The 26,027-nt window shown below is 42.1% G+C and overlaps 1 protein-coding gene across 1 annotated transcript in view; it reads left to right on the forward strand.

The window, feature by feature from the left end:
* Nucleotides 1–26,027, forward strand: part of LOC124621819 (malate synthase-like) — a 138,218-nt gene that overhangs the window by 16,909 nt on the left and 95,282 nt on the right. The window contains exon 2 of the mRNA XM_047147257.1: nt 13,362–13,508. Within this exon, the coding sequence (XP_047003213.1) occupies nt 13,362–13,508 (147 nt within the window). The remainder of the gene's footprint in view (nt 1–13,361; nt 13,509–26,027) is intronic.

Consider the following 26,027-nt stretch of genomic DNA (forward strand, 5'->3'; position numbering starts at 1 on the left):
ACTGGCTGGTGTGATTGAACCACTGACACCGATAGCAATGCGTAGGGTTTGGGACATAAGGGCGAACGGAAATTATCTCATAGCCTGCTTTGATTTTCGATGGGAGTTGAACTTTGTCAAATGCCAAGAAAACAGTGCGGGTTGGAATGATGTTTGTGTCAACCCTTTTCATAACTCTATGAACAGCCGTTACGCCCTGGTCAGACAGGTAGTGCTGAATTTCTTCGTCAGACAATCCATCGAGGGAGCGTGTATAAACGACTCCACGCAAGGAATTTAAAGTGCAGTGCGCTTCAACCCGGACAGGGAAGGTGTGGAGCAGTGAAGTACACAGTAATTTTTGTGCCTGGAGGGCACTGACTGTTTCTAACAACAAGGTGCCATTCCGTAGTCTGGAACAAGACTTTACAGGACCTGCAATTGCGTCGACACCTTTCTGAATAATGAAAGGGTTGACCGTGGAGAAGTCGTGACCTTCGTCAGACCGAGAAACAACAAGGAACTGTGGCAACGATGGAAGAACTGTCTGTGGCTGAGACTCAGTGAACTTACGCTTCTGAGCAGACATAGAGGAAGGTGAGGAAACCATTGCGGAAGAATCCCCCATGATTACCGGCGTCTCTGATGACGCACTCCCCCCTTGTGGGGGCCCTCTCTGAGAGCACTCCCGCCTTAGGTGATTGTTCACACCTCGGGTCACACCTCCCGACAAATGGATGGAGGGACCAATTGGCACTTTCGGAAGGTATCAGCTCGGGTAATCACCCGTCCCTGGGCCTGGCCGTTACCAGGGGGTATATACGTGTCCTACCTGTCTACTCGGGGCGGGGAATTACGCGTTACCCCGTCACCGGCTACGCACAAAAATGCGTGGGTCGGCCTTCAGACACGCACAGGGAGGAAGAAAGAGAAAGGGAAAAACAAAGAAAGGGAAAGGAAAGAAGAGAGGTCTCAAACGCTGCAGCGGAGAAAAGGGTAAAGAGAAGAGGTAAGGAAAAGAGAAGGACAAAGGATGGATGCGGAAAAGTAAGGTATGCAGCCCAGAAAGGAAGGCGGGCCACATTAGCTCAGGGTCCCGTGCTCGCTGCACTCGTATCCACAAAAAGAGTTGTGGACCCCCTGGAGGGGGTAGAGGACAATGCCATGTGTCATGCAAAAAATGGTTGAAATGGCTCTGAGCACTATGGCACTTAACATCTGACGTCATCAGTCCCCTAGACTTACAAATACTTATACCTAACTAACCTAAGGACAATACACACATCCATGCCCGAGGCAGGATTCGAACCTGCGACCGTAGCAGCATTACGGTTCCGGACTGAAGCCCCTACAACCGCTCGGCCACAGCTACCGGCCGTGTCACGCAGCTCGCTTTGTATTTGCATGGTCGGAAGAACGTGAGGATAAGGTTACGTTACCCCTCTGCTGACCCCTTGGACTTAAAACGAATCGAGCATCTGTCGGACCACTTCAATCGGGCCGTTGACGCTATGAATCCTCACACAAGAAACCTGGCGGAGCTGGCCAAGACACTGGAGTCGGCATGGCTCCACATCGCTGTCGGTACCTTCCAGAACCTCACCGGCTCTCTTCCTGCACATCTCCAGCGGTCTGCGGTGCAAAAGCTCATTATTAAGGCTTGTGGCAGGTGGTCACATTAATGTGGCTTAACAGTGTAGTTTCTACAAATGGTTACGTGTGTAACGCAATTGTAGAAATGGCGCCGGCCGGGGTGGCCGAGCGATTCTAGGCGCTACAGTCTGGAACCGCGCGACCGCTACTGTCGCAGGTTCGAATCCTGTCTCGGACATGGATGTGTGTAATGTCTTTACGTTAGTTAGGTATAAGTAGTTCTAAGTTCTAGGGGACTGATGACCTCAGCAGTTAAGTCCCATAGTGCTCAGAGCCATTTGAACTATTTTTTGTAGAAACGGCGAGTAGATGACATCACCTTTTTTTTCCTCTCTGTTTCATAAGGAGCCAGAGGTTTATGAGATTTGAGACCTAGTATGGAAGAATGGTAAACAATAACTATTGGCAGAAGCCGATTAGCCATATAAGTATAAATTTACAAAGCTGCAGCTACTTGATTTGCCGTCAAACTATATCTTCTGCTTGTTCAATGTCTAAAAACAAATAATTCTGTGGAGTGTTTCTCTCCATTTCTGAAAACAAACTTTAAAGTCACACTTCGTGTGACATCTTCAGCAGGTCATAATATCCATTGGTTCCATCCGCCTTCTGAGAGTAAAATATCTGAGTCCACAGTTCGGGTCCATGCCGGGATAAAACCATAACAAGTGCTTCATATTAATATGTAACTGTATTATCAATCTCTTTAACATAATGGTGACACAGTAGTATTAATGATTACAGAACAGACAAATCAGAAGCCTGTATAGTCGCTGTCAGATGTATGTCCAGCGGGACAAAATGGTTCAAATGGCTCTGAGCACTATGGGACTTAACATCTATGGTCATCAGTCCCCTAGAACTTAGAACTACTTAAACCTAACTAACCTAAGGACATCACACAACACCCAGTCATCACGAGGCAGAGAAAATCCCTGACCCCGCCGGGAATCGAACCCGGTAACCCGGGCGTGGGAAGCGAGAACGCTACCGCACGACCACGAGCTGCGGACTTCCAGCGGGACACCGCTTCTTCATTTCCTTTTCGATGCTGCCGTAGTTCCCGCATTCATTCGGCACTCAGCTTTTCAGGCTTTCAGTATTTATTTTGACGCAGGTTTTCTTCTGACTTGTGCTTCGGGCATATTTATGAGTCGTATGAGGTTGCGTCTTTCATTATTTTGTAATTTTCAATTTAATACGAATTTTCACTTATATTATTGGCTCGCTTTGTATCGTAGCCAGAGCTCCACAAGCCTTTCACAATGACACCCGAAACAGTCCCTAGCTAAATGAGTTTCCACGCTACATCAGTTTTTAACATTACACAAAGGTAATTCGCAACAGTCACACGCATGCTCCTACACTGGTACGATGACGTCACTGAAAGGTGAAATACTGCACGACGAATACATACCGATATGATCGACCTATTTGTGGGCTCAACCACTGGCTATGCATTATTAGTCTCGCAGGTATTAGCGTTTCAAAACTTACGGTGTTTCACCACAGGATAAAGTTCAACCGATGACAGAATAGATGTTTTCACGTCAAAATAGCTCCATAAATATTGATTACACTAGTTCCTTTGGTCTTGATGTAATAATGTGGCATTATTTATTGTATGTCTTTCTCTAAAATTAGAAATTGGTCTGTTACACTTGTGATATCATTTTGGCCTTTTCCTTTGCCTCTGACAACCACTAGTCATTTTATTTCTCTACTAGAATTCCATCCATTTATTATTATGATCACACTTTTTCACTCCACATGTCGATAGTTGGGAGCTCAGCTTTCTGCATTTGTACATTTTTTGTGCCTAAAAAACTAAGTTCCACAGTTATCATTGAGTTAAAGGTTTCTACTAAAGCAATCGTGTATTGCATGTATTATATCTGTTGAAAAAGGTTCCACAATTTACTTGTTGACATTATACTACATAGGATCTTTCCAGTGAGAGATGAATTGCTTGAGTATCAGTGACATAACATGCAATTTTAACTGAACTGCAATGTAAGTAGCGTATTGTAATACTGTTTGCAACAAATTGCTATTATCAATTTGAAGTAGCTCATATCACATGGAGTACCGGTAGTTAGTTACGTATTTTCGTGCTCCATGGATCAAATGGTTTAAATCACTGAGCACTATGGGACTTAACTTCTGAGGTCATAAGTCCCCTAGAACTTAGAACTACTAACTTACTAACCTAAGGACATCACACATATCCATGCCCGAGCCAGGATTCGAACCTGCGACCGTAGCAGTCTTGCGGTTCCAGACTGTAGCACCTAGAACGGCACGCCACTACGTCCGGCTCCATGGATCATTTGCACGATACATCGTAAGGATGTGGAACGAGTCATTTTACATTCACGTCAAAAATTAATTTTAAAATATGGCTACATGCTGAACATTTATAAGCTTTTTAAAATTATTTTTATTAAGAATGCAGATGTGAGTCAGAAAATCCTGCCCACCATCTTTTACACATTAGAGCTACTGATAGTCTTAGCAGAGCCAACCGTGACAAAACTCTTCCGTTTGGTGTGTAAGTTGTATGAGACAGGCAAATAGCCTCAGACTTCAAGAACAACATAATGATTCCAATCCCAAAGAAAGCAGGTGCTGACAATGGTGAAAATTGCCAAATTATCAGTGTAATAAGTCACGGCTGCAAAATACTAACACGGACCCTTTAAAGAAGAATGGAAAGACTTGTAGAAGCCGACATCGGGAAAGATCAGTTTGGATTACGGAGAAATGTAGGAACAGGCGAGGGAATGCTGACCGTACGACTTCGCATAGAAGATAAATTAAGGAGAGGCAAACCTACTTTTACAGCATTTGTAGACTTAGAGAAAGCTTTTGAGATTGTTGACTGCAATATTCGTTTCAAACTCTGATGATTGTAAGGGTAAAATACAGGGAACCAAAGACTACTCACAATTTGCACAGAAACCAGATGGTAATTGTAAGAGCCGAGGGCATGAAGGGGAGGCAGTGGTTGAGAAGGCAGTGAGACAGGGTTGTAGTCTATCCCCGACATTATTCAATCTGTATATTGTGCAAGCAGTAAAGGAAACACAAGAAAAATTTGGAGTGAGGATTCCAGTCCAGGAATAAGAAATAAAAACTTTGAGGTCCGCCGATGAGATTGTAATTCCGTCAGAGACAGCAAAGGACTTCGAAGAGTAGTTGAACAGAATGGACAGTATCTTGAAAGGAGGATATAAGAATGGAATTTAGATGGATGTAGAGTTCTTTTCATGAACTCAGAAGTGTTAATCATAAAATGTTTTATTTCAAGATCACTTGTCATAACATTCACTGAGTCATATTTAAGACAGATCTTGTAGTCTATCCCCGATGTTATTCAATCTGTATATTAAGCAAGCAGTAAAGGAAACTCAAGAAAAATTTGTAGTAAGAATTAAAATCCAAGGAGAAGAAATAAGAACCTTGAGTCTGCCGATGACATTTTAATTCTTTAGGAGACAGCAAACGACTGGGAAGAGCGGAATGGACAGTGTCTTGAGAGGAGGATGTACGACGAACATCAACAAAAGCAAAACGAGGATAATGGAATGTAGTCGAATTAAATCAGGTGATGCTAGAGCATTAGATAAGGAAATGAGACACATAAAGTAGTAAATGAGTTTTGCTATTTGGAAAGCATAATAACTGATGATGGTCGAAGTTGGGAAGATATAAAATGTAGACTGGCAATGGCGAGAAAAGCGCATCTGAAGAAGAGAAATTTGTTAACATTGAGTATAGATTTAAGTGTCAGAAAGTCCTTTCTGAAAGTATTTGTATGGAGTGTAGCCATATATGGAAGTGAAATATGGATGTTTAACAGTTTAGACAAAAAGAGAATAGAAGCTTTTGAAATGTGGTGCTATAGAATAATGTTGAAGAATAGATGGGTAGATCACGTAACTAATGAGGAAGTAGTGAACAGAATTGGGGAGAAAAATTTATGGTACAACTTGGCGAAAAGAAGGAATCTGTTGTAGGACACAGTTTGAAGCATCAAGGGATCACCAATTTAGTACTGGAGGGAGAATACAGTAAGCAGATTCAGAGGGATGTAGGTTACAATAGTTACCCGGAGATGAAGAGGCTTGCACGGGATAGTGTTTCATGGAGCGGTGCATCAAACCAGTCTTTGGACTGAAGACCACCACCACCACAACAACAACAACAACAACAACAACAGAAACTGTCCGTCCCCCATTCGCTAGTTTTCTCGAAAAGTGATGTGGTTGGCTATTCTCTGATTGATAATTTTGGAAACTGCTCAAAAATCTTGTTATAATCGGCGATCACACCACTATTTGGAGGTTACGAACAGTCAATGATAAAGACTGAAAACGGGCTGAAGATTTCAATTTTTCGTGCTAATTTGTCGGTTTTCAAGAGCTAAAAGTAGATAAATGTATGTTGTGTAGACACAGACAGGAGTTCAGCTACTTCTATTTTTATTGTAAACTATGAATGAAATGTTACGTTTTAAGTTTTCTCCATATATTATGTCGCAAGTCTGTAGTAGCTCCTTCCGTTTTTAATCTTGTAAAGCTAATGGAGCATTGCACTTCATTGATACCAAGCTTCACAACATACTAGGGACGGCGCGATTCCGTAATGCAACTGATATCCGATGACGACAGTAAGAAACTACCATGTACATCATATGGAGCAAATCTTGCACACTGCCTGTACATGCGTACCATCTAATAGGTCACGTCAAACGGTAAAAGGTACATTATCCTTTCAGCAATACTGTACCAATTCTTATTCCATGTGTTTGTTGCTCGTTTATGTTGGCATTGTTATTAAAATAACACTGATCGATGTTCTCCATTTTAATAATAACGCAATATTTCAAAGCAATGCAAATTTTACCAATAAAAATTACTCGTTTCTTACAAATATTTATTTAAAAACGAAAATTTTTGGCATACTGCTGTTATGGCTAATTCATTTTCTGATTTCTTTACGCGATTATTAGTAAAAAATAAAAACGTCTCTTACAACCGTGACCAAATAAATATCGAAAATAGCGGTTACTCAGAACTGAAATACCGGTAATGGTTTTAATCTTCCGGCTTTTCTCAACCCTATCACACACAAAGATTCGAAAGCAAAGTCCACCACTTTCCAAAAGCCAGCACCTGACTTACAGTGAAAAGAATCATGACAGGCAACTGGGTGCACGTTACATGAAGTGGTTCATGACCGATCAAACACCGAATTCAGACAAACCATAGTTTACGTAAAACGATACTGAACTCGTCACTTCGAGAATTCCGCACTGCTTCTATCGACGGATTTTATCGGTACAGAAAAACCAAACTCGGAATCGAAGCTAACTTTCATCCAGAATGACTACTTACTTGATCATGGAGCACCTCCCTGGTTAGTTCTCTCCAAAACTTCAACTACCTCACCTCCGCATTCGGAGAACGACAAAATTTGGTGGGAGTATACCAACAAGTCCCCAAACTGCCTGTCGCGCCACAGTATCATGACTGGAGTTGGCTTCGAAAATAACGTTCAGCTACCATTCCAGCCCACTACGCTAGCCAACCCAAGAGCTTCGACGTGAATCTGTCTGCATTTGTTAATACACCCACATTCATTAAAAATGCGAGATCATCCATTTTTGGAGCAGACGGTAATAGGTGCGTATTGTACTGACCGTCAATTGTAATTAAGGTGAGAATAAAGGCACACAAAATCAGGTTCCTAGCGTGATCTTCCTGCTTGGTACGGAAAGTAAGAGCATGTAAAATTGGAGCAAATTCAGGCAGAGAAAGATACCCTGCCAAACTTGGTAAGAGCACCAAAATTCTATGAGAGCAGGATTGATTGACGGCTTTCACCTTAGCCAGCAAATGACCTTTAGATGTGCCGCCCAGTGATAACTTAAGGGTTGCCGAGAGAATAACACAACACCATTTACCAGTCACTATGGCTGCTGAATTCTGACATTGAGCTTATTTGTTTTCCGCGTCCAGAACATTATACACTAAAATATAGTAAAGTCAAATGTAATAAAATTTAAAGATGAAATATGTTTTGCCCAGTAATCACCTGCACAGATGGTCTTATCATTACCTAGCTCTAAATCTAGCGGGGTATAGTTTGTGCTGAGGTTTCAGCACATCAGTACGTGGTCGTCCATTTGGACATTCCCAGTCACGCAGTGGTTCCCAATCGAAGTAGTACACAGGCGTGGTATGTTCAGCTGCCGACAAATTGAGTGCAATGGCTGTTGTTCGAAGCACTTGTGTGTCAACGCCCCAGTATGTATCATTTCATAATGAAAACAATCTTGGTTGCAAAATTGTTTAATGTAAACGTCGCGTTTTTCCCTTTTGCGTCATCACCAAATTGTGTAAAAATAGTTGGATATGTAACCCATCCGCCATGATGTCATATGAAATGAAAAATTGGAGAAACAGTAACGGGAATGGAATAATTTTTATCCTAATTTGCGTTTATCAGATTACGAATTATATTCTTCTTAGCACTGACCTTGTGGCTTAGTGTCCAAACAGTTCAGTTTAAATAATAGAGTTCTGTCCAACCCCACGTCAAAATATTTGAGTGTGTAGCAGTGTTCCAGCTGTTGCCCTTTTCAATTCACATGGAGTTTTCTTTTGACTTCCTTACTCCTCAGGTGGAAACCGCAAACTTCCGTCTTTGATGGATTTTGGTTTCAGGTGGTTCTGGTGACAGTAATCCTAGCATTTCAAGACTGCAAGTTAACTTATTCTCCGCTTCCTCGAAAGTGCTCACTTGGACAGCCAAGGCCGTATCCTCAGCATATACAAACTGCCTACTATCGGGATGCACTGGCTGGTCGTTGGTGTATATATTTAACAGCAATATACATTGAACAACGATATGGGCCTTCGGAGCCGAAGGCCCACTTGTGTGCTCTTGAAGACTGCACGACACAAAGTTTTATGCCTCGCCTGGCCCCGTCAACAGCAATATTAGACTGTTGATGACTGGAAACATATTGCCTGGTCGGATGAGTCTAGTTTCAAATTGTGATGATGATGATGTTTGGTTTGTGGGCGCTCAACTGCGCGGTCATCCTCGCCAATACAAATTCCCAATTTTTATACAGTCCAAGTTTTGCACAATCCAGTCTAGCCGCTGTCACGGATGATGATGATGAAGATGATAAAATGATGAGGACAACACAAACACCCAGTTCCCAGGAAGATGAAATCCCCAACACGGCCGGGAATCGAATTCGGTATCCCTGAATCTAGAGGCAGCCCCTCGCACCACTATACCACGAGCTGCGGACTCGTTTCAAATTGTATCGAGTGGATGGACGTGTACGGGTATGAAGAAAAATTCATGAATCCATGGACCCTGCATGTCAGCAGGGGACTGTTGAAGCTGGTGGAGGCTCTGTAACGGTGTGGGGCATGGACAGATGGAGTGATAAGGGGCCCCTGATACGTCTATATACGACTCCGACACGTACGTAAGCTTCCTGTCTAATCACCTGCATCCATTCATGACCACTGTGCATTCCGACGGACTTCGGCAATTCCAGCAGGACAATGCGACACCCCACACGTCCAGAATTGCTACAGATTGGCTCCAGGAATATTTTTCTGGGTTTAAACACTTCTGCTGGCCACCAAATTCCCCAGGCATGAAAATTATTGAGCATATCTGGAACGCCTTACAACGTGTTGTTCAGAAGAGATCTGCACCCCTTCGTACTCTTATGGATTTAGGACAGCCCTGCAGGATTCATGGTGTCAAATCCCTCCAGCACTACTTCAGACTTTAGTCGAGTTCATACCATGTCGTGTTGCGGCACTTCTGCATGCTCGCGGGGCCATGCAGTATATTAGGGAGGTGAACCAGTTTCTTTGGCTCTTCAGCGTAGAAGCGCCTATTCTGCAGTACACACTGCATAAATCGCGAAAATCCAAAATCTTTAGTCATCTGGTAAACCTTATATATCAGTCTCCTGTAGTTACCAATTCGATTCTACACAGAGTACGCGAAAGAACTTGCCCCCCTTCTAACAGCCGTGTACCGCAAGTCTCTAGAGGAACGGAGGGTTCCAAATGATTGGAAAAGAGCACAGATAGTCCCAGTCTTCAAGAAGGGTCGTCGAGCAGATGCGCAAAACTATAGACCTATATCTCTTACGTCGATCTCTTGTAGAATTTTAGAACATGTTTTTTGCTCGCGTATCATGTCATTTCTGGAAACCCAGAATCTACTATGTAGGAATCAACATGGATTCCGGAAACAGCGATCGTGTGAGACCCAACTCGCCTTATTTGTTCATGAGACCCAGAAAATATTAGATACAGGCTCCCAGGTAGATGCTATTTTTCTTGACTTCCGGAAGGCGTTCGATACAGTTCCGCACTGTCGCCTGATAAACAAAGTAAGAGCCTACGGAATATCAGACCAGCTGTGTGGCTGGATTGAAGAGTTTTTAGCAAACAGAACACAGCACGTTGTTATCAATGGAGAGACGTCTACAGACGTTAAAGTAACCTCTGGCGTGCCACAGGGGAGTGTTATGGGACCATTGCTTTTCACAATATATATAAATGACTTAGTAGATAGTGTCGGAAGTTCCATGCGGCTTTTCGCGGATGATGCTGTAGTATACAGAGAAGTTGCTGCATTAGAAAATTGTAGCGAAATACAGGAAGATCTGCAGCGGATAGGCACTTGGTGCAGGGAGTGGCAACTGACCCTTAACATAGACAAATGTAATGTATTGCGAATACATAGAAAGAAGGATCCTTTATTGTATGATTATATGATAGCGGAACAAACACTGGTAGCAGTTACTTCTGTAAAATATCTGGGAGTATGCGTACGGAACGATTTGAAGTGGAATGATCATATAAAACTAATTGTTGGTAAGGCGGGTACCAGGTTGAGATTCATTGGGAGAGTGCTTAGAAAATGTAGTCCATCAACAAAGGAGGTGGCTTACAAAACACTCGTTCGACCTATACTTGAGTATTGCTCATCAGTGTGGGATCCGTACCAGGTCGGGTTGACGGAGGAGATAGAGAAGATCCAAAGGAGAGCGGCGCGTTTCGTCACTGGGTTATTTGGTAACCGTGATAGCGTTACGGAGATGTTTAATAAACTCAAGTGGCAGACTCTGCAAGAGAGGCGCTCTGCATCGCGGTGTAGCTTGCTCGCCAGGTTTCGAGAGGGTGCGTTTCTGGATGAGGTATCGAATATATTGCTTCCCCCTACTTATACTTCCCGAGGAGATCACGAATGTAAAATTAGAGAGATTAGAGCGCGCACGGAGGCTTTCAGACAGTCGTTCTTCCCGCGAACCATACGCGACTGGAACAGGAAAGGGAGGTAATGACAGTGGCACGTAAAGTGCCCTCCGCCACACACCGTTGGGTGGCTTGCGGAGTATTAATGTAGATGTAGATGTAAGTGTCATACGCTACGCTAGGATCAAAGGAACATCGGTCACCTGCATTCTTTCATATCCATCTTCAGTGTACTGGGTTAAATCCAAAATTTTCCCAGTGCATGAGCATTCTGGCCTAAAACCGGCTTGTTCAGGCCTTAGGAACTCGTCTACAGGTTTGGATATTCTATTCAGCACAATTCTCTCGAGGGCCTTAAACAGGTGGCACAGCAGAGATTCTAGACGAGCCAGTATCTGTCAACTAAGCTGAGTTCGACCCGATGCCCAGCCGAGTTAGAGACGTTGTTGCTGTCTGAGTTGGCAGCTCTGTGTACTAAATTTCGTACGCTGTACACCCGAAAATGCACTGAAAATTTAATTATACATTCTTTCTACTTATTGAACGTGCAGAATAAGTAAAATTTTGTTACTTGCTTTCCTTCGTGGTATTGGAGCTCAGAAATTCCGAAAGACTTTCATATTTAAACAGAATGCGGCTTGCGAATAACTCATACCCATTACGTGAGCGCAGCTACGCCATCCAAAATATAAATATTTCTTGTTTGTTATATGGTAGATGCTTCACACAGGGATCTCTTTTTCTTTACAATTCATCTTTCGCTGGTAACACTGGGACTGTTAGAAGCGTTTTTCTTTAATTGATTTTTTAACTTCATTATTTTAATTCAGCTTAGACTCAGCAGTCGTACAAGGGTTAGACAAAAACACGGAAACATCGCAAAAAATGCGTGCTTGAACATAAATTGAGATGCCAACCAAGGCTGCAGATTGCGCTGTTGTATTTGACCACGAACGGCGCCTGTGTAATGTCCTCAATAAGTTCTAGATGTCAGCCCTGGTGAGAACAGTGTTCTGTGTAGTTGTGAGTGCATTGTGTCGGAGCTAAGTGAATTCTAACGTGGGAAAATTGTTGGTGCTCTTATGGTGGTTGGATCTGTAAACAAGGGACCCGAAGTGTACAGGGAAAGCGGAAGAATATCAACTGCTAAGTCACAACGCGGACGACAGTGCGTGTTTAGTGATGGTAACAGACGTTCGTTTAAATAGAATAAGAAGACAACATAAGAGAACAACAGCTGCAAAAGTCACTGCAGAACTGAATGTCGCATTCGCCAATTCTGTCAGTACCGAAACACCATGAGGTGAGGCCCATAAACAGGGGCTGTAGGGAGACCTGGATTTCCAAAACCACTCAACAGTGGCTGAAATGCCCGCAACAGGAAAACCTGGTGCTATGGCCATAAAACCTCAACGATGGAGCGATGGATGAAAGTCATTAGGTCGGATGAATCTTGTTTCACACTGTTACCAACTTCCGATCTAATTTGCGTCACAAGACTGAAGTATGTCGGGAGTTCGGTGACAATTTGGGCAGTCATATCGTGATATTCCATGGACCCCATAGTTACCCTGCAAGATCGGGTTACTGCCAAGAATTATGTCATCATCTCGGCTGATGAAGTCCATCCCATGGCACAACACGTGTCCCCAGTGGTGATACTGTATTCAAAGACGACAGCTCCACTTTCCACACAGCTCACATCGACCAGGAGTGGTTTCCTGTGATCACGAGGATGAATTGTCGCATCTGCACTGGCAACGACAGTCACCATACCTCAATATTATTGGTCCTTTCTGGTCTGCTTTGGACAGAAGTTTTGTGTGATCGCTATCCCCCTCCATCGTCGTTATCTGAAATGGTCACTATTTTGCAGGTAGTATGCTACAGATTCCCCTGAAAGCATTACAGGATCTATATTGATCCACTCCGAGACGACTGGAACCTGTTTTGAATGCCAAAGGGTTTCCTACACCGTAATAGGCGTAATAATGTGTTGTATTTTTGTTGTTTCCATATTTTTGTGCAACACTTGCACATCACTTTGGCAGAGCGCGAGTGGTACATAAACCTTCAACTACCTCCAGAACGTAATGCTAACGTAATCACATTGTACAGATTGAGAAGGAAACGGTGTTCTCCAAAGCGTAGTGGTTATTTTCAAGGAGAAATTGAGATATAAATTACGACCTCCATCTTACGTCGCGTAATATCCTCGATGGTGAAATTAGCGAAATTTGGGCTGATATCGAGTTACAGAATAACATAAACGCCTTGGTAATATTCGTGTTTTCTACACCAGCAGAACAAATAATTCTGGCGCATAAGGTGGTCTGCGAAGTGCTCTCGGAATCAGGAAGAAGTATATATAAGCCTTACCTGATGCAAGGCATATATCTCATTGCTTCTATTTGTCTACAGAACAACGCCAGTACGAAGACTCTCTGGAATGTAGAGGTGGAAGCTGCGCCACCAGGCGCGGAAGAAGCTCACCGGATCTTGCTGACAACGGCAGCCCTCTCTTTCGTTGCAGATCTGACGCGCACTTTCGAGCATGGCATACAGGAGGTAAGTACGAAGCGCAAGGTGAATCCACGGCTGTGTTCCTCCTCCTATATACTCAGTATGGAACGCAAGCAGTATGCACCAAATTGTATGACTCAGGTTGTTTCTTCCCCTTGCGGAGCCAGCGAAGGACTTAGTATTGGCGTTACAACAGAAAAATTATATAATATTATACTTAAACATCTGAGATTATCATTTTATCGTGCAGCCCAAATTGGGATACTCCTGAAGGGCCACAATTATAACTTCGTTATTCTCTGATTTAGAAACCCTTTCGTAGCTGTCAAGTACTTGCTCATTTGCGTTTTTCACACCTTCCACAGCCTGCTTAAATGGAAAGGAAAGGAAGGAGATAGCATACTTCTCTAATTCGTATGGTAATTGAATATACGTCCTAATCTCCTCTCTTCTGCCTTTGTCCATCTTCTCCTCCTTCACCCTCTCTCTGTCCATCTCCTCCTCCTCCTTCCCCCCCCCCCCCCTCTCTGTCCGTCATGTCGCCCCCTCTCTCTATCTTCTCCTCTGCTCAATCTCTGTCTCCATCACTTCCTTCCCCCTTTGTCCATCTCCTCCTCTCCCCCGCCCCTCTATCTCTCTCCATCTCCTACTGCCACCTCCCTCGCATTCTATCTTCTCCTTCTCATTGTCTATGTCCATTTCTTCTCACACCTCTGTCCACCTCCTCTTTCCCGCTCTCTCTAACCTTGAGTCTTGCTTATTGGTATTGCAAATTCGGATTCTGTAGTGCTCTAGCGGTATCGTCTTTGATTATCAGAACGTCCTCAGTCAGCACTGGCAACCAGAGACTTCCGGCATGAGACGTCACCCACCTTCTGCCAACGGCCTTGTCAAAGAGCGTGAAGGAGTGGAATGAGGTTCATGGCACTCTCTTGCCCTTGGGGTGGGAAACTGCCACTAAACGCGGAAGAATCAGCAAAGATCAGCTACATGAGGATGTAGAAGGCAGTGGGCATTAAAGACACATAATGTGTATCCACAGGACATGTAGTTTGTAATGATAATCGCTCCAATGGCAAAAGATTCCGGAATAGTCTCTCATTCCGATATCGGGGGGTTGGAGGGAGGGGTGGGGAGGCGGAGGGACTGCCAAGGGGGGTGGCCATGACAAAAAGAGTGAACAACCAACGAAAGGATAACGTTCTATGAATCGGAGCGTGGACTGTCAGAAGTTTCAACGTGGCAGGGAAGCCATAAAATCTGAAAAGTGAAATGCAAATGTTCAATCTAGATATAGTGGGAGTCACTGAAGTGAAATGGAAAGAAGAGAAGGATGTCTGGTCAGATGAGTGTAGGCTAATATCAACAGCAGAATCAAATAGTATAACGGGAAGGTGGGCGGAGAGAGTGTTATTGTGGAAAGTTCAGTGATAGGTTATTCTCATCAGAATCGACATCACACCAACACCAGCAACTATAGTTCAGGATTACATGCCGAAGACGCAAGCCCAGGTTGAAGAGACAGAAATAGTATATGAGCATATTGAAATGGTAATTCAGTATGTAAAGGGAGATAAAAATCTAATAGTCATGGGGGACTGGACTGCGGTTGTAGGGGAGGGAGTAGAAGAAAGGATTAATGGAGAATATGCGCTTGGTAATAGGAATGAGAGAGGAGAAAGACTGATTGAGTTCTGCCATAAATTTCAGCTACTAACAGCGAATACTCTATTGAAGGCTCACAAGAGGAGACGGTATACTTGGAAAAGCCCGTGAGATATGAGGAGATTCCAGTTAGATTGCATCATGGTCAGACAGATATTGATAATGGAAGAAAGACTAAAGGAAAATCAAGACACGTTCATAGGATTTCTCCAACTTGAAAAAGCGTTCGACAGTGTAAAATGGTGCAAAATGTTAGAAATTCTGAGAAAAATAGGGGTAAGCTACAGGGAGAGACGGGTAATATACAATACGTAAAAGAGCCAAGAAGGAATAAAGATAATGGAAGACCAAGTTCGAAGTGCTCGGATTAAAAAGGTTGTAAGACAGTGATGTAGTCTTTCGCCCTTACTGTTCAATCTGCACATCGAAGAAGCAATGACAGAAATAAAAGAAAGCTTCGGGAGTGGAATTAAAATTGAAGGTGAAAGAATATCAACGGGAAGCTTTGCTAATGACATGAGTGTCCTCAATGAAATTGAAGAAGAATTACGTGATGTGCTGAATGGAATGAACAGCCTAATGACTTCAGGATGCGGACTGAGAGTAAATCGAAGAAAGACGAAAGGAATGAGAAGTAGCAGAAATAAGGACAGGATTGATGGTCACGAAGTAAATGAAGTTAAGGAATTCTGCCACCTAGGCAGCAAAACAACCCATGACGGACGGAGTAGGAAGGACATCAAAAGCAGACTAGTACCGGCAAAGAGAAGTCTACTAGCAGCAAACATAGGCCTTAACTTCAGGGAGCAATTTGAGATGTGGTACTACAGACGATTGTTGAAAATTAGGTGGACTGATGAGCTAAGGAATGAGGAGGTTCTGCACAGAATCGGAGAGGAATGAGATATGTGGAAAACATTGACCAGGCGAAGGGCCAAGGTGATAGGACATCTCTTAAGACATCGGGGAATGTCTTCCATGGTATCAGAGAGAGCTTTAGAGTGCAAAAACTGTAGAGAAAGACAGACACTGGAATACATCCAGCAAATAACTGAGAACGTAGGTTGCGAGTGCTACTCTGAGGTGGAGAGGTTGGCACAGGAGAAGAATTCGTGGTGGGCCACATCAATCCAGTCAGAAAACTGATTACTCAAGAAAAAAAATTCTTAGATTGGTTAGTGGTTCCAAGCAAGTGTGGCACAAGCAAACCATTAATGTTTATTTTCCCCTGGACAGCAAGTCAAACATTGAAATCTGGTGTGTGGACGCAAAACGGATCGTCTGTACTGTAGGCATAGTCCACTTCATGGTGCAGTTACGGCAATGCAGAAAACTTCTACCGTCGTCAGTTATTGCTGAATAAACTATAGTCGTAGCACCTGAGTGACATGGAGATTCACCCATATACGTTCCTTTAGTTACACGATGTCTTCTTTAAATGCACACAAAAGAAACAATTCAAAATAAAAGTTTAAATCATGGCTGCGTCGTTAGCTACCATTTACAAATTAAACTTAAAGCAATTACAGCCCTCGGTCGCAAAGATTAAGTCTTTTGACCTGGTTTAGACACTTCTATGAGTGCCTTCATAGAAATTACATTCAAATTGGCCTATAACATAAGTACAAAATTACGGGGAAATCTTTTGTACAAAAATGTAAGTACTGACTAATAGCACAAGAAAGTAACAGTACTTACATGTCACGTATAAAATAAATATCAAGCGATAAAGCTTTAGTCACAAAATTTTTAAAGCAGAATGCGTGGAAAGCAAGCCACTACGGGCTGCTCGCATACGTCGAGTTACAGGTAGCATCAAACTGAGGCGCCCGTGTTAACGACGCAGGCACGTGAACATTGCACCAAGAGGGCCATCTAGTAGCAGCAAATACAAATTGGCTACTTAACATTCAAATAAATACAGACGAGTATTATGATGAAGATTACTCAGTACAGGACGTAAAAGACAATATTTTGTTTGACAGTAGCAGACAAGATAACATTGCGTCTACACCAGAGTTTAAAAGTAAAGTTTAAAGGATGAAAACACCATTATAGAAAATACAAAAAGGGCTGAATGACATTGCCTGTATAAAAACAATGTAACATGAAATTCAGCCAATATAAACCATTTAATAAACGAGAATTATGAGTCGAGTTAGATAGAAAAAACATTTCGGTAATTACTCGAGGAAACCCGAAATCAAACATGAAGTAACGGCTTTATACCGTTCAAGAAGTTTTTATTTCGTAATTGTAGTTGTTTATTGAGAATGATGATGGTGATGCTTGGTTTGCGGGGCGCTCAATTGAGCCGTTATCAGCACCCGTACAAATTCCCAACCTTTGCTCAGTCCAATCTGCCATTTTCATGAATTAGGATGAAATGATGAGGATAACACAAACAGCCAGTCATCTCGAGGCAGGTGAAGATCCCTGACCCCGCCGGAAATCTAACCCGGGACCAAGTGCTCGGGAAGCGAGAACGCCCGCGGGGCCACGAGATGCGGACCATTGAGAATGAGGCTATCATTTCGAGAAAAATACATAGAAGGCTGCCTCTAAGTATAAAGATATAACAAAGAAAGTGCTACGCACAGGTATGGCTATCCCGTTTAATAAGCAATGTGAAAAAAGGGGGCTCTTCCCTAATCATGTGAAAGCCTACACTAATTTGCAAATTGTAATAAAGATCCCAAATTCTTCAAACATACAGTTAAAAATCTCATTTCTGATAATGTTAAAAAGCAATATGCTTAAAAAGATGCTCTTAATGAAGACGCATATTTTCTGTATTTAGATCTTGTAAATATTTTTCGTCTTAATTACAATTTTAACGTTGACTATTTCTGGATACAGATTAACGAACATTTAGAAATTTGTAAACAAGGCATATTGCATGAGCACGAAGAGAAACTTAGAAACCTTTTTTGTCTATTTCCTGCTGAAAAATGGCCTCAAAGTACTTTCAAGAAAGCAGTCACGTATTTTGTAAAAGAATTTTAAATAAGACTAAGATTAATTTTATACATGAAACTGTACAGCTACACTACTGATGAAAAACAGCTGGAGACAGCGTCTGCCGTAAAATATCTAGGCGTAACTATCCACAGCAACCTTAAGTGGAATGGGCATATAAAACAGATAGTGGGAAACGCGGACACAAGACTCAGATTCATCAGAAGAATCTTAAGGATATGTAAATCATCCACGAAAGAAGTGGCTTATAACGAGCTTGTTCGCCCGTTTCTTAGTATTGCGCATCTATCTAGGATCCCTGTCAGGTAGGACTGGTAGAGGAGATCGAGAAGATCCAACGAAGAGCGGCGCGTTTCGTCACGGGATCGTTTATCTGGCAAGAGAGCGTTACGGAGACTACACAAACTCCACGTTGTACATCACGGAGAGATTTACTATTGAAATTTCGGGACAGCACTTTTCGGAAGGAGTCAGACAACATATTACTTCCCCCCGCCCTCCCACATACATCTCGCCTATTGACCACGAGGAGAAAATTCGAGAAATTAGAGCCAGTACAGAGGCTTACCGACAATCATTCTCCCCACGCACTACTCGCGAGTGGAATAGGGCTGGAGGGATCAGATAGTGGTACCTAAAGTGCCCTCCGCCACACACCATTAGGTGGCTTGCGTTGTATGATGTAGATGATGTCTTGCTTGAAAAAGGTCTAAAGTATTATGTCATGCCCAACTTGACAGAAAGTAAATGTAACAGAAAAAATGCTTGTCGACCTAAAAATTGGTCTTGATTGTAAAAAAAAATAGATAATTCATGTCAAACTAGAATTACCTTTGATGTAGCTAACATCCTCAGTAAAAACACAGCCTCTCTTCATAATGTTATGCATAACGATAGGAAGTTGGTTAAATCCATTAATAATAAACTTAAAGAAACTGATACTTTAATAACCAAGTCTGAAAAAGATTGCTCTTTAGTTTTTGTTCTGAATATATTTCTAAAACCTTAGATTTTTTAAAGAAAATAATATTTTGGAACTGCTTGATGATCCGACTCCGGAATTACAAAAAAGTCAGTCAGCTATCAATGACGCAAAATTTTTAATCAAACCTTTTCAGAAGAAAATGCTTATCAACATGAACCGTCACCCCCCAAATTTCGGTCTCAATTCAAAATACACAAACCTAACCATCCGATACTGCCGATTTCTAATACTATGCATAGCGCTTACCTTGATGTAGCCAAATTTCAGCATGAAACTCTGAAAGAATTCTTCTTCTTCCAGAACAATTATTCCATCCCCAATAGTCACGCTTAGCCCATAAAACAAAAGATTCAGAATGCAGTTCAGACACCAAGTTGTTTTCACTAGAGATAAAAATCTATATACTAACGTTCCTGTACAAGAAACGCTTAGGATCGTAGAAAAAAATTTACGTCATTTCAAAAAAGAACTTTCAGATGAACAAATCACTGACTTCATGGATATAATCACAGTCGTAGTCAAATACTATTTTGAATTTAATGAACAACTGCAATCAGTAATCCCACAGTCTCGCTATGGGAAATCCGTAAGCTGATATTCTTGCTGACATTTTCATTAACTCTCTAGAAGAAAAGTTGTTCAACTGTTTCTCAGCTACAGCACTAGGCATTCTCTCCTACTTCAGATATGTCGATGATATTTTAGTCATCTTCAAGGGACTTGTTGTTGTGGATTGGCAGGAGAGCCAACCCAAGAATACTAGAGGAAGCCGAAAGGCACGCGTTGTAGCTCACGCAGGCTGGCGTGAGGTCTGGAACAGGACAGGGAAATTAGACTTCAGAAAAACGAACGTAGCTGGTGGAATACTTAACTTTAATCCATTAATGGTGAACGTCGGTCTGACGGTACATGAATTACAAGATCAATAGCAACTGATAATGGCGCCTTGCTAGGTCGTAGCAAATGACGTAGCTGAAGGCTATGCTAACTATCGTCTCGGCAAATGAGAGCGTATTTTGTCAGTGAACCATCGCTAGCAAAGTCGGTTGTACAACTGTCCGACGTATACTAAAGGACCGCGGCCGATTTAAAGGCTAACACCTAGCAAGTGTGGTGTCTGGCGGTAACACCACACTTGTTAATGGCATTGACCGTATTTTCAATCTCTTTAATGAACTTTATAAGAAAATATCCTTCACCATCGAACTCGAGAACTAGGCCCGCCAATTAAACTTTCTTGACTTGACGGTTACAGTAGAAGAAAATAAAATATTTTTAATGTTTTCCGTAAAGAAACATCATCGTCATCATCATAATCATCATTTAAGACTGATTATGCCTTTCAGCGTTCAGTCTGGAGCATAGCCCCCCATATAAAATTCCTCCATGATCCCCTATTCAGTGCTAACATTGGTGCCTCTTCTGATGATAAACCTATTACTTCAAAATCATTCTTAACCGAATCCAGGTACCTTCTCCTTGGTCTGCCCTGACTCCTCCTACCCTCTACTGCTGAACCTATGAGTCTCTTGGGTAACCTTGCTTCTCCCATGCGTGTAACATCACCCCACCATCTAAGCCTGTTCGCCCTGACTGCTACATCTATAGAGTTCATTTCCAGTTTTTCTTTGATTTCCTCATTGTGGACACCCTCCTGCCATTGTTCCCATCTACTAGTACCTGCAATCATCCTAGCCACTTTCATCTCCGTAACCTCAACCTTGTTGATAAGGTAACCTGAATCCACCCAGCTTTTGCTCCCATACAACAAAGTTGGTCGAAAGATTGAACGGTGCACAGATAACTTAGTCTTGGTACTGACTTCCTTCTTGCAGAAGAGAGTAGATCGTAGCTGAGCGCTCATTGCATTAGCTTTGCTACACCTCGCTTCTAGTTCTTTCACTACGTTGCCATCCTGTGAGAATATGCATCCTAAGTACTTGAAACCGTCCACCTGCTCTAACTTTGTTCCTCCTATTTGGCACTCAATCCGTTTATATTTCTTTCCCACTGACATTACTTTCGTTTTGGAGATGCTAATCTTCATACCATAGTCCTTACATTACTGATCTAGCTCTGAAATATTACTTTGCAAACTTTCAATCGAATCTGCCATCACAACTAAGTCATCCGCATATGCAAGACTGCTTATTTTGTGTTCACATATCTTAATCTCACCCAGCCAGTCTATTGTTTTCAACATATGATCCATAAATAATATGAACAACAGTGGAGACAGGTTGCAGCCTTGTCTTACCCCTGAAACTACTCTGAACCATGAACTCAATTTACCGTCAACTCTAACTGCTGCCTGACTATCCGTGTAAAGACCTTTAATTGCTTGTAAAAGTTTGCCTCCTGTTCCATAATCTCGTACAACACACAATAACTTCCTCCTAGGAACCCGGTCATATGCCTTTTCTAGATCTATAAAGCATAGCTACAATTCCCTGTTCCACTCATAACACTTCTCCACCGAGCGTGGTGGCGCAGTGGTTCGACACTGGACGCGCATTCGGTAGGACGACGGTTCAATCCCACGTCCGGCCATCCTGATTTAGGTTTTCCGTGATTTCCCTAAATCACTCCAGGCAAATGCCGGGATGGTTCCTCTGAAAGGGCACGGCCGACTTCCTTCCCCATCCTTCCCTAATCCGATGAGACCGATGACCACGCTGTCTGGTCTCCTTCCCCAAAACCAACCAACCAACACTTCTCCATTATTTGCCGTAAGCTAAAGATCTGGTCCTGACAACCTCTAAGAGGCCTAAACCCACACTGATTATCATCCAATTGGTCCTCAACTAATACTTGCACTTTCCTTTCAACAATACTTGAGAAGATTTTACCCACAACGCTGATTAAAGAGATACCTCTGTAGTTGTTACAATCTTTACTGTTCCCATGTTTAAAGATTGGTGTGATTACTGCTTTTGTCCAGTCTGATGGAACCTGTCCCGACTCCCAGGCCAATTCAATTATCCTGTGTAACCATTTAAGACGTGACATTCCACTGTATTTGATGAGTTCCGACTTAATTTCATCCACCCCAGCTGCTTTATTGCACTGCAATCTATTGACCATTTTCTCCACTTCCTCAAACGTGATCCAATTTCCATCATCATTCCTATCCCATTCTACCTCGAAATCTGAAACATTACTGATCGCATTTTCACCTACATTGAGCAACTCTTCAAAATATTCCCTCCATCTGCCCAAGGCATCCACAGGATTCACCAGCAGTTTTCCTGACCTGTCCAAAATACTTGTCATTTCCTTCTTACCTCCCTTTCGAAGAGTGCTAATTACGCTCCAGAATGGTTTTCCAGCAGCTTGACCCATGGTCTCCAACCTGTTTCCAAAATCTTCCCAAGATTTCTTCTTGGATGCTGCAATTATCTGTTTGGCTTTGTTTCTTTCTTCAACATAACTTTCTCTGTCTACCTGAGTTCTAGTATGTAGCCATTTTTGATACGCCTTCTTTTTCCTTTTACAAGCTGCCTTGACTGTGTCATTCCACCAAGCTGTTTGCTTCATCCTACTTTTACACACTACTGTTCCAAGACATTCTTTAGCCACTTCTTGTAGTGCGTCCCTGTACCTTGTCCATTCCTTTTCCAATGACTGTAATTGACTACATTCAACTAACTGGTACCTTTCTGAAATCGCTGTAGTGTACTTGTGCCTGATTTCCTTATCCTGAAGTTTCTCCACTCTTATCCTCCTACATATGGACCTGACCTCCTGCACTTTCGGCCTCACAATCCCAATTTCACTGCAGATTAAATAATGATCAGTGTCATCAAAGAATCCCCTGAATACACGTGTGTCCCTCACAGCCTTCCTGAATTCCTGATCTGTTATTATATAGTCAATGACAGATCTGGTTCCCCTGCCTTCCCAAGTATACCTGCGAATGTTTTTATGTTTAAAAAAGGAGTTTGTGATTACTAAGCCCATACTGGCACAGAAATCTAGAGTTGTTTCCCGTTCCTGTTGGCCTCCATATCCTCTCCAAATTTACCCATAACCTTTTCATACCCTTTTGTTCGATTTCCAATCCTGGCGTTAAAATCAACCATGAGCAGAACACTGTCCTTGTCCTTTACTCTAACAACTACATCACTGAGTGCGTCATAAAAGCTATCCATCTTATCTTGATCTGTCCCTTCACAATGCGAATATACTGACACAATCCTAATTTTCTTGCTAGACACTGTCAAATCCATCCACATCAGTCGTTCGTTTACATACCTTATTGCAACTACGCAGGGTTCCATTTCTTTCCTGATGTAAAGCCCTACACCCCATTGTACTATGCCTGCTTTGACTCCTGACAGGTAGACCTTGTATTCTCCCATTTCCTCTTCTTTCTCACCCCTTACCCAAACGTCACTAACAGCTAAAACGTCCAGCCCCATCTTGCTTGCAGCCTCTGCCAGCTCTACCTTCTTCCCAGAGTAGCCCCCATTGATATTAATAGCTCCCCATCTCATTACCATTTGTTTGCCAAGCCGTATCTTAGGAGTCCCTGGTTTGTCAGTTAGAGGTGGGACTCCGTCACCTCCAAAGGTCCGAGGCATTTTGCTCTGACTGTTGCCAGCATCATATTTAAAGTACCAGGGAAGCAGGTTGCTAGTCTTACTTGCCCCGAGTCCCATTGGGTTTTACCTCTAACGGCTGAGGGACTAACCGGTGGATTTGGTAGTCTTTGCCGTATGAGCGCAAAGGTGACCACGACTCAGAATATGTCCGAGATACCCAGCCTTATTCCAAAGTAACTGGTATCCCGACTGTCGGGACCACTTACTTGGCCACTCATACGTTGCCCGTGGTTCATGAACTAGGACATGACTACAGGAACCCACACCATGAACCATATACTGATCAAATCGTACCTGCGTCTTCCATGCACCCACAATCTCACAAAAACGCTTTCTTTCACTCTGCTATTCATAGCTACTTCTATTCCACACATGAAAGAAAAATTTAATGAAGAAATTAATTTACTCAAAATGATAACAGTTAATAACGAATATGAACCTGGCATAATGAATGACATCCCAAAAAAGAAAACTGTTAAGAGTTACTACGCTCGACACCTCTATCATTGAATCAAACCCAAAAAAGTATTACGCTATTCCTTTCTTGGGGCCCATCTTCTATTAGATTCAACGACTTCTTCGTAATAAATACGACTGTAACGTTGCCTTTTTTTCCAATAATAATTTTAAAAAAATTATTCATAATTTAAAATCGACTCGTTCCCATTTGTAAAACTCTGGCGTCTATAAGATTTTCTACGACACCTGCTCTTCTTACTACATAGGACAAACAGGACGTGCCTTTACAACCAAATATAAAGAACATCTTCTAAGGAAAAATGGCACTAGCACCCAAAATTCGTCTTTTGTCGACCACTTTTGGATTACGCGTCACTCGCCTAAAGCTGTTCACATACCAACACTTTGCACACAGAGGAAATGGCGTAGACTAGACATTCTCGTAGAATTAGAAACTTTTAAACATCTTTCTCGAAATGATAGCATCATTCTCAATGAACAGCTACAATTACGTAATAAAAACTTTAACGGTATAAGCCGTTACTTCATGTTTGATTTCGGGTTTCATCGTGCATTTACCGAAACGTTTTTTCTATTTAAGTCGACTCATAATTTCCGTTCATTAAATGGTTTATATTGGCTGCATTTTATGTTATACTGTTTTTCTACAGGCTGTGTCATTCAGCCCTTTTTGTATTTTCTATAATGATGTTTTCATCCTTTAAACTGTACTTTTAAACTCTGATGTAGACAAAATGTTATCTTGTATGCTGCTGTCAAACGAAATATTGCCTTTTACGTCATGTACTGAATAATCTTCATCATAATATTCGTCTGTCTTCATTTTAAGGTTAAGTAGCCAATTTGTACTTGCAGCTACTAGATGGCACTCTTGTTGCTATGTTCACGTGCCTGCAGTTGTTAACACAGGCGCCTTAGTCTGATGCTACCTGTAACTTGGCATATGCGAACAGCCCGTAGTGGCTTGGTTTCCACGCATTCCTCTTTAAAATTTTTGTGACTAAAGCTTTATTGCTTGATATTTATTTTATACATGGCATGAAAATACTGTTTCTTCTTTGTACTGTTAATCAGTTTTCAGTCTTTCTGTACTTCTAAGCTTTTACGTAGACAAAAAGTTACCGTGTCTGCTGCTGTTAAATAAAACATTGCCTGTTAGTTAATGTACTAAATAACGTTCTTCTTAACATTCATCTGTCTATATTGTAAATGTTTAGTAGCGTGCTTATAGTTGCGGCTACTAGATGGCACTCTTGGTGTAATGTCACTTGTCCGCAGTTGCTAAGGTGGGCGCCTGTCTGTTGCTTCCTGTGGCTTGACATGTATGAGCAGCCCATAGTGTCTCGCGTTCCGTGTATTCTTTTTTAAAAATTATGTGACTAAAGCTTTATCGCTTGAAATTTATTTTATACGTGACATATAAGTGTTGTTTCTGTCTTGTACTGTTAGTCAATACTTACATTTTTATGTAAAAGATTTTTCCCATAATTTTTTACTTACGTTATTGGAAAATTTGAATGTAATTTCTGATGAAGGCACTCATAGAAGCGTCTAAACCAGGTCAAAAGATTTAATTTTTGTGACCAAGGGCTGTAATTGCTTTAACTTTAATTCTACATATTAAAGTTTAGAAAATCAAAATTACACTGATGGGAAAAAATCGCAAAACCAAGAAGGAACTGTGAGACGCGAACGAAAGTTGGCTGGCGTGTTTCTACATCTACTAAAAGTAATGTCTATTCAGATTTCGCGCCAGTTGCATGAGAGCCGCTACGATCATGGAAGTAAAGTTTGCTTTTAATACACGTTGTAACGGTCGTCAGCCTTAATTACCATTGATATTGGACGTGG

The sequence above is a fragment of the Schistocerca americana genome, chromosome 7, assembly GCF_021461395.2.
Source record: "Schistocerca americana isolate TAMUIC-IGC-003095 chromosome 7, iqSchAmer2.1, whole genome shotgun sequence".
NCBI classification, from domain to species: domain Eukaryota; kingdom Metazoa; phylum Arthropoda; class Insecta; order Orthoptera; family Acrididae; genus Schistocerca; species Schistocerca americana.